This window comes from Heterodontus francisci, chromosome 7, assembly GCF_036365525.1.
Source record: "Heterodontus francisci isolate sHetFra1 chromosome 7, sHetFra1.hap1, whole genome shotgun sequence".
NCBI classification, from domain to species: domain Eukaryota; kingdom Metazoa; phylum Chordata; class Chondrichthyes; order Heterodontiformes; family Heterodontidae; genus Heterodontus; species Heterodontus francisci.
In genome coordinates, this window is record NC_090377.1 from 18,949,559 (window position 1) to 18,966,072 (window position 16,514).

Below are 16,514 nucleotides of genomic sequence, written 5' to 3' on the forward strand. Positions count from 1 at the left end.
GGAACCATAATAATGCACAGTAGCCCAGGGTAACTCTTTAAAGCAAATAATTCCATTGTTTTAGATGAGCTGGCACCTTTTCAACCAATGAGCTTTAGAGATGAGTGCCTTACCTCCAACGAGTGCAGAATCCATTCCACCACCGTTACTCACAGAGGGGTCTCCGGCAGCATCATTTCCTGCAATAAACCACATGAGATAATCAGTCGTCTTAAGTATCACTAGAGCCTATGGCCAATCTAGAGACGCAAACAAGATAACCTACAAGATCTTGAAAAATTTTCCAGCTGACCCCAGCCCCCAAGAAGCTTAGTTTGGTTAAAGAAAGATATTTTCTCCATTTGAGCCATTGGTACACTTTCGCAGTCTGAAGTTTGTCAGTTCAAGTCCCAGGCCAGGTCTTGAGAATGCAATCGAGGCCCTCTGGAGCCATTCTGAGAGTGTGCTGTGTTGTTGGAGATGCCATGATATCAATGACATATTTAACCTGGCAGACAGGACTTCAGTTTGAGGGGTCAGGACATTATTTGAAGGAGAACAGAGTTTCTTATGCCCTGGCCAATATTCTCCCTTAAATGAATGTTACCAGAAAGAAATTGTCTGATCACTCATCTCTTTTGCTATTTATGCAGATTGACTACCATACCCATCAATATAATTTCAGTTACTGCTTTATATTAGTCATTTGTTAGTTGTGAAGTGCTTCAGGAGGTTTTGAGGAAATAAGTTGTTACATCAATGGTCATACTTCACCCCCCCCCCCCCCCCCAAACCCACCGATAAAATTAATCCAACCTCGCCCTCTTCTCATTACACTGTTGAACAGCATCCTGGCAAGCAATTCCATCGGAACCTTTATGCAAAGAAATACTTCAGAAATCTGTCAGAGAATGATTTTTTTTAAAAATTACACTCTCCTGTCAATGGTGATGCTACAGCATCTCACTAGATGTGGGTGGAGGTGTGGGGAGAAGGGGAAGGGGAAATTTGGGCATGTAAGAAAAGTCGGTAGGGAGTATGTGCGGCTATAAGATTTGTTATACAATGATTTGCATTTATATAACACCTTTAACATATAGTTAAAACATTCTAAGGCACTTCACAAGAGCAAACAGAATTTGACACTGAGCCACTTAGAGATATTAGGACAGGTGAAGCAAATCAGTTTTAAAGGAGTGCCTTAAAAAGAAGAGAGAGGGAGGTAGAGAGGCACAGAGTTTTTAGGGAACTCCAGCACTTGGGGCCTTGGCAGCTTTTTTGAAAAAAAATCTTTTATGGGATGTGGGCGTCACTGGCAAGGCCAGCAGGCGAAGGTCATGGAAGCTAGTGAGTTCAAAGAGGGAACAGCGATATCCTGGAGCATATCAACATTACAAAAGGGAGGTGTTGGAGGTTTTGAAGCACATAAAAAGTGGATAAGTCCCCAGGGCCTGACCAAGTGTATCCTAGGATGCTATGGAAAGCAAGGAAAGAGATTGTTGGGACCCTGGCAGAGATTTTTGTATCATCATTAGCCACGGGTGAGGTACCAGAAGACTGGAGGATAGCCAATGTTGTGCCTTTATTTAAGAAGGGCTGCAGGAATAAGCCAGGGAACTACAGGCTGGTGAGCCTTACATCAGTGGTGGGAAAGTTATTGGAAGGGATTCTGAGAGACAGGATTTATATGCATCTGGAAAGGCATGGTCTGATTAGGGATAGTCAGCATAGCTTTGTGCGTGGGAAATCATGTCTCACAATTTTGATTGGAGTTTTTCAAGGAGGTGACAAAGAGGATTGATAAGGGCAGGGCAATGGACGTTGTCTGCATGGACTTTAGCAAGGCCTTTGACAAGGTCCCGCATGGTAGGCTGGTCCAGAAGATTCGAACACATGGGATCCAGGGTGAGCTAGCAAATTGGATACAAAATTGGCTTGGTGATAGGAGGCAGAGGGTGGTTTTTCAGATTGGAGGCCAGTGACCAGTGGTATGCCGCAGGGATCGGTGCTGGGCCCTCTGTTGTTTGTCATATATATTAATGACTTGAATGTGAATGTAGAGGACATGATTAGAAAGTTTGCAGATGACACCAAAATTGGTGGTATAGTGGACAGTAAAGAAGGTTGTCTAAGGTTACAACAGGATATAGATCAACTGGGAAAGTGGGCAAGGGAGTGGCAAATGGAATTTCACACAGACAAGTGTGAAGTGATGCATTTTGGGAAGTTAAACTAGGGCAGGACATATACAGTGAATGGCAGGGCCCTGGGGAGTGTTGTTGAGCAGTGAGACCTTGGGGTGCAAGTACATAGTTCCCTGAAAGTGGCAACACAGGTAGAAAGGGTGGTGAAGAAGGCGTATGGCATGCTTGCCTTCATCGGCCGAGGCACTGAATACAAGAGTTGGGACGTCATGTTACTGTTGTACATAACGTTGGTTAGGCCGCATTTGGAGTAATGTGTGCAGATCTGGTCGCTGCAGTACAGGAAAGATGTGATTAAGCGAGAGAGGGTGCAGAAAAGATTCACAAGGATGTTGCCTGGTTTGGAGGGCTTGAGTTATCAAAGAGAGATTGGATAGGCTGGGTCTGTTTTCCCTGGAGCGAAGGAGGCTGAGAGGGGACATGATAGAGGTATATAAAATTGAGAGGCATAAACAGGGTAGATAGCCAGAGTCTGTTTCCCATGGTAGGAGTGACTAAAACTAGAGGGCATAGATTTAAAAGGTGAGAGGGAGGTGGTTTAATGGGGATCAAAGGGGTAAATTTTTCACACAAAGAATAGTGGGTATCTGGAATGAGCTGCCTGAGGAGGTGGTGGAGGCAGGAACAGTAGTGACATTTAAGAGGCATCTGGACAGGTACTTGAATGAGCAAGGCATAGAGGCATATGGAATTAATGCAGGCAGGTGGGGTTAGTATAGATAGGCATTATGGTCGGCATGGATGTGGTGGGCTGAAGGGCCAGTTTCTATGCTGCATGACTATTTGCTACCTATCCCTGACTACCGTTGACAAGTGAGTAGCTTGTTAGGCCATTTCAGAGGGCATTCAAGAGTCAACTACATCGCTGTGGATCTGGAGTCAGATGTAGGCCAGACCAGGTAAAGACAGCAGATTTCCTTTCCTAAAGGATATTAGTGAACCAGATTTTTTTTTGACTATGATCGCTTCCTGGCACCATTATTGAGACCAGCTTTCAATTCCAGATTTTATTAATTGAATTTAAATTCCACCAGCTGCCATGGTGGGATTTGAACCCATGTCCCCAGGACATTAGCCTGGGCCTCTGGATTATTAGTTCAGTGACATTACCACTACATCACTGTCTCCCCATTGCACAGCCGCTAATGGTGGAGCGATTAAAAATCAAAGGGGTGGGATGGCACATATAGGCATAATAAATGTGCCCAGGCACAATCTGCAGTCAGGTATAGGACAGGTCGAAATGTGCAAATAACACAATAAAGAATGTGATTAACAGTGAAGGGTACCGTATGCAGCGACAAGAGACAAGTTAGGATATTCAGTATAAAAAACAGAAAACGATGGAAATACTTAGCAAGTCAGGCAGCATCTGTGGAGAGAAACCGAGTTAACATTTCACAGGCCTGGTGACCTTTTGTTTCTTTACGTGTCTCATTACATCTCCCTTTGGCCTTGCGCCACCATTTACTCTCTCCTAATCGCCACCTTATCACAGGCCTTCCCTTTGGTTGTTCTTCCCCACCCTCGCCTTTTCATTTCCTCAAAATCTGTTCCATTTCTAACTTTTCCCAGTATATAATGAAAGGTCATTGACCAGAAATGTTAATTTGGTTTCCCTCTCCACAGATGCTGCCTAGCCTGAATATTTCCAATATTTTCTGCTTTTGTTTCAGATTTCCAGCATCCGCAGTATTTTGCTTTTGTTGGAGATTGGGTAGGTGGAAATGTGAGTGACAAACTTGTGGAGGAAATAAAGGAATAAAAAAATACATTAAATGATAAAACTTTATAGGATTAGAAGAGAAGGCAGACTTAGGGATTCAGATACACAAAACAAGTTTTTGAAAGGAGACCATTGTCTATCCTTTGTGTGGCGATTCCTGCCATCTCTCCCTTCTTTCATCCTTCCCAGGTCGTCTCTAACTGTAAAATTTGATGAGTTCGAGAGACAGACAGACAAAGCACAGCAGTCTCCAGCAGGAATGGATTTTACAGCATTCCTCAGACAATACATTTCTCAGAGAGGTGCCATTAATGTTATCATAAAGGTAGCAAGATTCATGAACATGCAGTCTGGAAAAGGAATGAGAGATAGTCAAATAAGAGACGGTCACAACAGTCCATATCAGCATACAACAGGGTAGGTATTACATAGAAATATTCATAGCTGGGCAAGATTTGCATGCGTTATTTGCAGTAAATTTGACTGTTTTTACATGTCTCTGACAACTACTGTACAGTTTCCACAGAAGTCAGTTTATTAAAATACCCATACAGGACCAGTTAGGATTGTAGATCAAAATTCCTTTATTGCCTAATTGGCTCGAGAGCTGGTGAGCCACCTTCTTGACAACTGCGTGGCTTGCAAAGTCATTTCAGTTAAGGATCAGCCACATTGCTGTGGGTCCAGAGTCATATATGGGCCAGACCCAGTATAGATAGCAGATTTCCTTCCCTAAATGGCATTGGTGAACCAGATGGGCTTTTACAATGTCATGATTACTGAAATTAGCTTTTTAAATTTCAGATCTATTTAATTAACTGAATTTAAGCTTCCCAACTGCTGTGCTGGGATTTAAACTATTAATCCAGGCCTCCGGATTACTAGCCCAGTAACATAACCACTGTGTAGGGGCCCTAACAACCCCACTGCCTTGTGGGCGTCTCGGGAGAGACCAAGGCTAAGGGAGCAAACCCTAACAGAAAATCCGGAGCGGAACCCTGTAGGCGGTCATGTGTCACCTTTGCCATGTTTCCGGCAGTTCCTGCAGCCATGCCGGTGCCAAACGTCGTGCTCTGCATTCCTTTGGACCCCACCAGAAAGGCCGAGAGGGGGGTTTTGACGACTGGGCAACACTCAACCTCCATACATTCGCCCAGGCATGCGCCATGGAGAGGTCACTCCATAGTTGCCTCACAGCGACAGAAACAACACAGAAGGCAGCAGTTACGGGTTATAAGTCTAGCTAAATTGGCGTAGAGATTGGGCGCCACGGGTTGCCTTTGTCAGTGGGAGAGGTCATCGCACCTCACTGGACAGCTACCGCCCACCTCAAACCGGGCAGCCCCCGGTCAATAAGGTTCTGTCCAGCCACAGTCCACCTGCTTCAATGGGTGCTTGGAGCTCAGGGTCATTGCCCGAAAGGTGGACTGCAACACCGCACCAAACATGAAAAAAGGAAAGAAGGTACCAGCCCTTCGCTTTGCAAGCTGGAACGTCAGAACTGTGTGTCCTGGCCTGTCGGAAGACCTTACACAAATCAACGATTCTCGGAAGACCGCCATCATTAACAACGAGCTCAGTAGATTCAATGTAGACATTGCAGCACTTCAGAAGACACGGCTCCCCGCGTGTGGATCTCTAGCAGAGCAAGACTACATCTTCTTCTGTCAGGGCAGGGATCCTGAAGAACCAAGACAGCATGGAGTGGGCTTCGCCATCAGAAACTCCTTGCTCAGCATGATAGAGCCTCCCTCAAATGGCTCGGAACGCATACTGTCCATCTGACTGCTCACCACCTCTGGTCCAGTACACCTACTCAGCATCTATGCTCCAACACTCTGCTCCCCACCTGAAGCTAAAAGACCAGTTCTACGAGCAACTCCATATCATTAGCAGCATCCCCAACACCTGTTCCTGCTGGGGGACTTTAATGCCAGGGTTGGGGCCGACCATGACTCATGGCCCTCCTGCCTTGGGCGCTATGGCGCTGGAAGGACGAATGAGAATAGACAGAGACTGCTTGAGTTGTGCACCTATCATAACCTCTGCATCACCAACTCGTTCTTTCACACTAAACCCTGTCACCAGGTTTCATGGAGGCACCCAAGATCGCGTCGTTGGCACCAGCTAGACTTCATCGTCACAAGGTGAGCCTCCTTAAACAGTGTTCAAATCACACGCAGCTTCCACAGTGCGGACTGCAACACCGACCACTCCCTGGTGTGCAGCAAGGTTAGACTCAGACCAAAGAAGTTGCATCATTTCAAGCAGAAGGGCCACCCGCGCATCAACACGAGCAGAATTTCTCATCCACAGCTGTTACAAAAATTTCTAAATTCACTTGTAACAGCCCTTCAAAACACTCCCACAGGGGATGCTGAGACCAAGTGGGCCCACATCAGAGACGCCATCCATGAGTCAGCTTTGACCACCTACGGCAAACGTGCGAGGAGAAATGCAGACTGGTTTCAATCTCATAATGAAGAGCTGGAACCTGTCATAGCCGCTAAGCGCATTGCACTGTTGAACTACAAGAAAGACCCCAGCGAGTTAACATCCGTAGCACTTAAGGCAGCCAGAAGCACTGCACAAAGAACAGCCAGGCGCTGTGTAAATGACTACTGGCAGCACCTATGCAGTCATATTCAGCTGGCCTCCAACACCGGAAACATCAGAGGAATGTATGATGGCATTAAGAGAGCTTTTGGGCCAACCATCAAGAAGATCACCCCCCCCTCAAATCTAAATCAGGGGACATAATCACTGACCAACGCAAACGAATGGACCGCTGGGTTGAGCACTACCTAGAACTGTACTCCAGGGAGAATGCTGTCACTGAGACTGCCCTCAATGCAGCCCAGCCTCTACCAGTCATGGAAGAGCTGGACATACAGCCAACAAAATCGGAACTCAGTGGTGCCATTGATTCTCTAGCCAGCGGAAAAGCCCCTGGGAAGGACAGCATTACCCCTGAAATAATCAACAGTGCCAAGCCTGCTATACTCTCAGCACTACATGAACTGCTATGCCTGTGCTGGGACGAGGGAGCAGTACCTCAGGACATGCGCGATGCCAATATCATCACCCTCTATAAAAACAAAGGTGACCGCGGTGACTGCAACAACTACCGTGGAATCTCCCTCCTCAGCATAGTGGGGAAAGTCTTTGCTCCAGTCGCTCCGAACAGGCTCCAGAAGCTGGCCGAGCGCGTCTACCCTGAGGCACAGTGTGGCTTTCGTGCAGAGAGATCGACCGTTGACATGCTGTTCTCCCTTTGTCAGATACAGGAGAAATGCCGCGAACAACAGATGCCCCTCTACATTGCTTTCATTGATCTCACCAATGCCTTTGACCTCGTCAGCAGACATGGTCTCTTCAGACTACTAGAAAAGATTGGATGTCCACCAAAGCTACTAAGTATCATCACCTCATTCCACGACAATATGAAAGGCACAATTCAACATGGCGGCTCCTCATCAGACCCCTTTCCTCTCCTGAGTGGCGTGAAACAGGGTTGTGTTCTCGCACCCACACTTTTCAGGATTTTCTTCTCCCTGCTGCTTTCACATGCGTTCAAGTCTTCTGAAGAAAGGAGTTTTCCTCCACACAAGATCAGGGGGCAGGTTGTTCAACCTTGCCCGTCTAAGAGCGAAGTCCAAAGTACGGAAAGTCCTCATCAGGGAACTCCGCTTTGCTGACGATGTTGCTTTAACATCTCACACTGAAGAGTGTCTGCAGAGTCTCATCAACAGGTTTGCGGCTGTCTGCAATGAATTTGGCCTAACCAGCAGCCTCAAGAAAACGAACATCATGGGACAGGACGTCAGAAATGCTCCATCCATCAACATTGGCGACCACGCTCTGGAAGTGGTTCAAGAGTTCACCTACCTAGGCTCAACTATCACCAGTAATCTGTCTCTAGATGCAGAAAATCAACAAGCGCATGGGAAAGGCTTCCACTGCTATGTCCTGACTGGCCAAGAGAGAGAGAGTGTGGGAAAATGGCACACCTACACGGAACACAAAAGTCCGAATGTATCAAGCCTGTGTCCTCAGTACCTTGCTCTATGGCAGCGAGGCCTGGACAACATATGTCAGCCAAGAGCGATGTCTCAATTCATTCCATGTTCGCTGCCTCCGGAGAATACTTGGCATCAGGTGGCAGGACCGTATCTCCAACACAGAAGTCCTCGAGGCGGCCAACATCCCCAGCTTATACACACTACTGAGTCAGCTGCGCTTGAGACGGCTTGGCCATGTGAGCCGCATGGAAGATGGCAGGATCATCAGACCCACCGGCCGTCCATGTCTCCGCTTTAAGGACGTCTGCAAACGCGACATGAAGTCCTGTGACATTGATCACAAGTCATGGGAGTCAGTTGCCAGCGTTTGCCAGAGCTGGTGGGCAGCCATAAAGGCAGGGCTCAAGTGTGGCGAGTCGAAGAGACTTAGCAGTTGGCAAGAAAAGAGACAAAAGCGCAAGGGGAGAGCCAACTGTGTAACAGCCCCGACAAACAAATTTCTCTGCAGCACCTGTGGAAGAGCCTGTCACTCTAGAATTGGCCTTTATAGCCACTCCAGGCGCTGCTCCACACACCACTGACCACCTCCAGGCGCTTACCCATTGTCTCTCGAGATAAGGAGGCCAAAGAAGATACTACCATTGCCACATGTGGCTATAATGTCAGAAACAAAAGCAATGGGTTCTAAAACAGAGCCCTACTTTGAGGGGGAAAAAAATCCAAATCAACAATTTTGATCAGCTTAAAATATTTAATTTTTGCTTCTACCATCTCTGCCAGTTTTAAAATGTGCGTGTGTTGAGAATGTTCTCATGGTATTTTAGGAAGGTGCGAGGAATGCGTTGGAAACTTCGCTATGTAGCTGATGAGGAACCCACCTTGGACTGAAGTGTACCTACACTGATGTAAATTAAAACAAGTTTGTGCTCCTCAGCTCAGTAAGTGCTACATGTCAGCTTCTCCAATATGGTCAACCTCACTCGAACAAGTTTTAGAGTAAAAACATTGCAAAAAAAATTTAAAGAAGGAGCGAAGTAGAAGAATGTTCATGTTCATTAAGAAGTTCATTGCTTTGCTTTTCTCCTCTCTTCCCCACACTCCCACTCCAACCTGCATTCCCCAATTACACTTGCCCCAGCTCCAAAAAGATGGCCAGACAACTCGTCCACATGACCCCTGCAATAGGAGTGACAGGCACTAACAGGCATCTTTTAAAAGTTATTAGATATTTTAAAAAATTTACTAAGAAACACCAATGTAACTAGTAAATGGTTCTGTATCTTTTTTTCAGTTAAAATTAAGTTACAGGTGTTGGACTAACACTGATTAAAAATGCCCATTTGTGATAATCCCATTTTTCAGCTGTATTAATGAAACTGCACCAGTTTCCCACTCTTAAATATATAGAGTTATTAATGCAAGGAGAAAACAACTCCATTCCAAAATGCTAGATTGCACGAGTTCATGGCAATGTTAACAATTGATTATGCAAATGAGCAATTGGAAATTTGAGCTGTAACTTCACTTTGGAAAAGTATCAATTTCGAGTGCGATTTGCACCAGGATTGCTGATTGCGCCCAAAATGGAAACTCTACCCCGAGTCTACGGAGCCAAGGCCAAAATTCCTTCATTATGCATAATTCTATTTGGTCCTCAAATAAACCTTTGCATTGCATCTAATTTTCAGTTCAAATCAAGGCAATTTGCAAGTATGAGACGCTAGGCCAATGTGGGTGCATTTATGCATCATTATGTCCTTAGTCATAGTTGATCAAACAACTGAGACTTCAGAGGCTTTTGGACTGTTCAGATACTGGAGAGATCTTTCATGTCTTTACTTCTGGCTAGAAATCAAACTCCCTGAAACTCTCATTATCCACCTACTAAACTACATCATGAAGACCTGGACGGGAGATTGTCATCCAAAGAAATGTGTCATTTATCAAACTGTACAAATTAAAAAACTATATCTAACTTCCCTAGTCAATGAGTCAGTAACTAGACAGCATAAGCTTTCCAAAATTAACAGAGGGATTTGAACAATTTTCCTCATTCAGTGGACGGTTTGCCTATGACCTGTTGGAGAAAGGGGTGGAATTGAATCCATAAAGCTTTTAAAAAGTCATTTTTAAAAAAAAATTTGAAAAGGACATTTTGAAACAGGGCAGGGATTATGGGGCTAAACAGATAGCTTTAGAAATTTGGCACTTGTGTACTGTAAAGTTCTATGATCGGAAAACACGCAAGACTATAGATAGAGACTCTGGTGACAGCCGCCAGTAACATCACAGAGTTCAGAAATACACTGGATAATGGCATAAATCCCCTGACTGAAGATTGATTTTAGTAATGGAGTGGGCATCATCAGAATGGTTTATTGCCCATTCCTAGATGCTCTGGATGTGATGTTGGTGATGGTACAAAGAACAGTACAGCACAGGAACAGGCCATTCGGCCCTCCAAGCCTGCGCCGATGCCTGCCTAAACTAACACCTTCTGCACTTCCGGGGCCCATATCCCTCTATTCCCTTCCTATTCATGTATTTGTCAAGATAGGCCACCTCCTTCTTGAGACACTGGGAAACAATTTGAAGCAACTGATTTGCCACTTCAATTAAGCGTCAACAACATTGGAACTTTTGTTATGTATGGGCCAGACTGCGTACGGATGACAGATTTCCTTTCCAAAAGGAGATTAGTCATTCAGTCGGGTTTTTAATGACAATCCGACAGCTTCCTGGTCACTGACTGATCCTGGCTTTTTATTTCCAGATTTAAATTTGTTGTTTGACTTTTTTTTTTAAAAAGTTAACATTCTCAAACTGCTGTGATAGGATTTGAAGTCATGTTCTCTGGGTTATTAATCCAGGCCTCTTGATCACTAGTCAAGTAACATAACCATTAATTTCACATATCCTTCATAGTAAAGTATCAACTCCAGCAAGTGATACATGCGAGTCACAGTTTCATATTGATCTCCCCGATCTACACTATGAAGTATGTTATTCCTTACAAAATGAAGTGATCTCTACCTGCGAGCTTGACTTGTTTTCCCGGTCTATTCGCTTTCCAGAGTGGGCATCAGGACCACAGCAAGAGACAATTGGCTTTAACGTACATACCATGAGCAGGATTTTCCCCTTGGTCTTCTGAACCCCGCCATCAGGCTGAAATGTGGGTCGGAAGCCGAAACTGTGTCGGAAACAGTCACTCATTCTGATTTTTCCCGGGCTGCCAATTAAATGGCCAGAGAACAGGCTCGCCGTCCAATTAAGGATGGCAGGCAGTCTCTTGAAGCTGAGGCATTGCAGTTTGAAAGGAGCAGCAGGCTGCAATGGAAGGGAAAGTAAGAGAGGGGGCGCTTCAAAAATGGAGGCTCCCTTGCTACAACTTTAAAATTAAATGGGTTTTGCAACTGGGCCACCACTATGGGGAGGGAACCCCTCTACAGGGTGGCCTGTGGCTGCTGCAACACCCACGGAGGCAGGCAGGCAGGGAGGGAGGGCCTCTAGGTTCTGCCTGAAGCACCGGCCACTGGGATGCTGCCTCCAGGCACCTAAACTGGCCCCCGCCACCTGTGGGAACCTGGAGACCTACTGGAAAATCCCCGTCAGCCTCCATTAATTGGCCCTTAACGAGCCTTACTGGCTACCCACCGCATGCGGGCATGTAGCCCTGCAGCACCCGCCTCACAATTCCACCTCTGCAAAAATGGCCCAGGGCGGGATGTTGCCGGGGAACCGACACACTAGCTAGCAGGGCTATTTATAACTCTTGTCCGCTGCCGATCCCGGTTCTGGCTGGGCCTAAAAATCTAGTCCCATATGTTTTGGGCAGAAGTGGTATCACATCACAAGATTAAACCAGCAGTGGCAAATTTATTGAGTAAATATTCTATGAGCTGTTTGGTATATTATAAAGCCATGTGCTGTAGTTTCCTAAAATGATACTATGGTAAAGGAACACCTTGGTAGTGTACTCAGCCCAGATGATCTCAGATTCGATTCGATTCCCAGCCTATGTAGAGTTAGCTGATCTCAGTATTAGTCATTACTATTGGCTCTGATACTGCTAGACCCAATAGGAACAAAAATAGCCAGGATTCCCATTTCTGACAATAAAGTCTGCTATGTAAGGAGAGCATTGGGCCCGACTGCATTGACCTTAATCACTGAAGAGAATGCTGACATTTTCAGGACTGACATTCTAGTGCAGTACATGAGAGAGTGCTGCACTGTCAGACGTGCAGTCTTTGGATAAGTTAAATCATGTCTGCCCTTTCAGTTGGAAGTAAAGGATCAAAAGAGCAGAACTTCTCTGTGTCCTTGATTTCTCAGCCAATGTCACTAAAACAGTTCAAATTGTTATTTGCAGGGACTTGCCGTGCACTTGATTGGCACCCCACCCACCAGCGGTGCACCATGTCTACAGTGTGTACCATTTACAAGATGCACTGCAGAAACCTGCCAAGGCTCCTTCGACAGCACCTTCCAAACCAGTGACCTCTACCACCTAGAAGGCGGCCAGCAGGCTGCTGGGAACACCAACATCTGCAAGATCCCCTGCAAACCACACACCATCCTGACTTGGAACTATATCACCGTTCCTTCCCCGTCACTGGGTCAAAATCCCAGAACTCCCTCCCCAACAGCACTGTCGCTGGGATTTTACATTGGCCAGCTCTCATCCGCCCACTTAAAACATTATGCTCCAATGTCTTAAGATGTGCTTCATTTGTAACGCAAGTCTTAAACTTTTGTTCAATATCTGTTGCATGGCAGTCAATCAAGGGTTTGATGGAAGGCAACTGACTTTTGACAGTGTAATTTTATTTGTGGTCGAGCACAAACAAAAGTCGGTGGCGAACCCGCTTCCGCTTCGCCTGGGGATCGAGTGGCCACTGCTGGGACTGCAGCCCAGCTGACCGCAGAGGAAGACACGGAGCCGGGAATTAAGGTAAGTTTTGGTTGCCTGGCCGGGGATAATCGGTTGGGACCCATTGAGGCAAGAGTGGTTGGATTTGGGGGGGGGGTGGGGGGGGGGCTGGCTCTCCATCGGGCACCCTGTGCCCGATCATCAGGCCCCCCCCCCACCCCTGGGACGATCAGCAGCCACTTAGTTTTCCCAGGCGGCTTTACCCGGGTGCAGGACGCCCGCTTGCCACGCATAAACTCCATGTGGAGGCTGGCGAAGGCACTTATGTGGCCTCGGACGGGCAGGCTGTTTTTCACCCCCCGCCCTACGTAAAGGGCGGCGGAGGCAGGAGTGGGTCGGGAAAGCCTCCCAGAGCCTCCTGCTCCATTTTATGCCACCCCTCCCCCACCACCATCCCGCTCATTGGGGAGGTGTAAAATTCCAGCCTGTGGGTGTACTTACACCACATGGACTATAACGGTTCAAGGCGGTGGCTCAACACCACCTTCTTGAAGGCAATTAGGGAGGGCAATATATTCTGGCCTTGCCAGCGATACCTACATTGAAAACAGGTTTACTGCTCATTAGCTTATCTGCTTGAATGAGCTTACTGTGTGCAAATTGGCTGCCGCGTGGCCTATATTACAACAGTGACTACACTTCAAAAGTACTCAATTGACTGTCAAGCGCTTTGGGACACTGAGGCTATGATAAGCACTATGTAAATGCAAGTTCTTTCTGTTCTTTTAAATGGTTACTCGGCTGGATGCTTGACAACAATTGTAAAACTACCCGCCAAAGAGTCAGTGCTTTCAGGCAAGGTAATTTATGGGGAAATCGACCTTTATTTAGAAATGGTACAGTTCCCTCTGTGGTGCTCAGTACAGCTCAACTATTGACTGCCTTATCACAGCTCAATTACATCCACACTGTGCAACTGTGCTCAGTGACCACAGAAACAGCAGTACAGCCCACACTGCAGACACTCACTCTCAGTAGTACAAGTGCTGTACACTAAATATTCCCCAGCCTCGCGTTAAGAAAAGGCCAGGATGATTTCTTTTTTTTTTAAATTTTATTTGGAACGAACGTTAATGGGAGATTAATCCCTAGGGTGGCAAGATTGTCTTACGAGAGAGATTGAGGAAACTCGGTTTGTATTGTCTCGAGTTTCTAAGAATGAGAGGTGATCTCATCGAAACTTACAAGGTTCTTACAGGGAATGACAGGGTGGATGTAGATAGGATGTTTCTACTGGCTAGTGAGTCTAGGACCAGGGGACCTATCTATCTTTGGCCTCCTTATCTCGGGAGACAATGGGTAAGCTCCTGGAGGTGGTCAGTGGTTTGTGCAGCAGCGCCTGGAGTGGCTATAAAATTCCAGAGTGACAGACTCTTCCACAGATGCTGCAGATAAAATTGGTTGTCGGGGCCGTTACACAGTTGGCTCTCTCCTTGCGGCTTCTGTCTTTTTTCCTGCCAACTACTAAGTCTCTTCGACTCGCCATGCTTTAGCCCTGCTGGCAATCGCTGGCAACTGACTCCCACGACTTGTGGTCAATGTCACAGGACTTCATGTCACGTTTGCAGACGTCTTTAAAGTGCAGTTGTCAAGGCCTCGCTGCCGTAGAGCAAGGTACTGAGGACACAGGCTTGATACACTCGGACTTTTGTGTTCCGTGTCAGTGCGCCATTTTCCCACACTCTCTTGGCCAGTCTGGACATAGCAGAGGAAGCCTTTCCCATGCGCTTGTTTAATTCTGCACCTAGAGACAGGTTACTGGTGATAGTTGAGCCTAGGTAACTCTTGAACCACTTCCAGAGTGTGGTCGCCGATATTGATGGATGGGGTGTTTCTGACGTCCTGCCCCATGATGTTCATTTTCTTGAGGCTGATGGTTAGGCCAAATTCATTGCAGGCAGCCGCAAACCTGTCGATGAGTCGCTGCAGACACTCTTCAGTGTGAGATGTTAAAGCAGCATCAGCAAAAGGGAGTTCCCTGATGAGGACTTTCCGTACTTTGGCCTTCGCTCTTAGATGGACAAGGTTGAACAACCTGCCATCTGATCTTGTGTGGAGGAAAATTCCTTCTTCTGAAGACTTGAACGCATGTGAGAGCAGCAGGGAGAAGATCCCTGTTTCACGCCACTCAGGATAGGAAAGGGGTCTGATGAGGCGCCGCTATGCTGAATTGTGCCTTTCATATTGTCATGGAATGAGGTGATGATACTTAGTAGCTTTGGTGGGCATCCAATCTTTTCTAGTAGTCTGGTAGACCATTTAAGACTGAGATGAGGAGGAATTTCTTTACTCAGGGGTGTTGAATCTTTGGAATTCTCTGCTCCAAAGGGCTGTGGAAGCTCAATTATTAAGCATGCTCAAAGTTCAAGACAGCAATAGATAGATTTCTGGATACTAATGACATCAAGAGATATGGATCTCTTATACGGGAAAGTTGTGTTGCGGTGGATGATCAGCCATGATCTAATTGAATGGCAGAGCAGGTTCAATGGGCTGAATGCCCTACTCCTGCTCCTATGTTCCTAGAAACGCATAGCATTCAGAAAATGCAGTTTAGAATGTTGTTTCTGGCTAACAATAGACAACAATGGATTTGACTGCCAACTCAGAACAACCTTAGCATTTGCATGGACAACACAAAGCACTATCAAATGACTTTGAGATGCTAATTGAATGCATATGCACAAATAACCCCCACACTCACTGAACAATTATTCTGGAAGAACAAGTGAAAAACTAGGTGAGGGAAGGGGTGCATTTCCCTCTCAATCAGCCTCCCCTCCTTTTCTCAGTCCTCAATAGCAGGAAATGTCAGTCGGAAAGTTACCAAGGGAGCAATTGAGTAATGTGTAATGACTAATTCATTGTGTTTAGACCATTATTGTTGGTACTGTAAAAAGTGCTTGAATAACTGATTTACCACAGTTCTACTTCGTGCTATAAAATTTGCTGGAGTGAGTCATCTTGCAATGTGCCCCGTTATTTAGACTTATTCATGCATGTTTTAGGTTTTAGCACCTTTGCCCACAAAGTTGCTGGAAGTGCAAGCTGATAACAGCATGGGGGGGGGGGGCGGGGAAAGAGACACCAGGGAGCGGTGGAAGAAACTGAGGAGAGAGAGAGAAAAAAGGGGGTTGGGGGTGGTGGGGGGGGGGGGGTGGGGGAAGACAGAGAGAGAGACACACAGAGAAAAGTGAAGGAGAGAGAAAAGAAAGAGAAAAAGGGAAAAGAGAGAAGGAAAACGAGAAGAAGAAGAAAAAAAGAGTGAAAAGAGCCAAAAGAAAATAAAAAAAAGGAAAAATCTGAAACAATTCACAACCTAAAAAAAGAAACTCCAGGCTTTTAAATTGTTCACTTTATGGGCCAGAGGTTAATCAGCAGTCATTAAATTATGTCAATAAAAGGTGAATAAGCTGCTAATTACTAGACTTAATTTCCCATTAAATTTGCTAGAAAATTAACGTGCAAATGCAACAATCTCATAAAAAATCAGCCAGAGGTTAAGAGCAAGATGCCATTTTTGTGAGACTGACAGTGGAGCAGCGCAAATCAGCCAGCAACTTGAGGTGCTTCACAGTTCATCACTTCCTTGCCATATGCTGCTGGCATAATTTACACATTAATAATGGCGAGCTTTGTTCCGATGC

The 16,514-nt window shown here is 46.0% G+C and overlaps 1 protein-coding gene across 1 annotated transcript in view; it reads right to left on the minus strand.

The window, feature by feature from the left end:
- Nucleotides 1-16,514, minus strand: part of gypc (glycophorin C (Gerbich blood group)) — a 90,022-nt gene that overhangs the window by 12,987 nt on the left and 60,521 nt on the right. Inside the window, exon 3 of the mRNA XM_068034862.1 lies at nucleotides 114-179. Within this exon, the coding sequence (XP_067890963.1) occupies nucleotides 114-179 (66 nt within the window). The remainder of the gene's footprint in view (nucleotides 1-113; nucleotides 180-16,514) is intronic.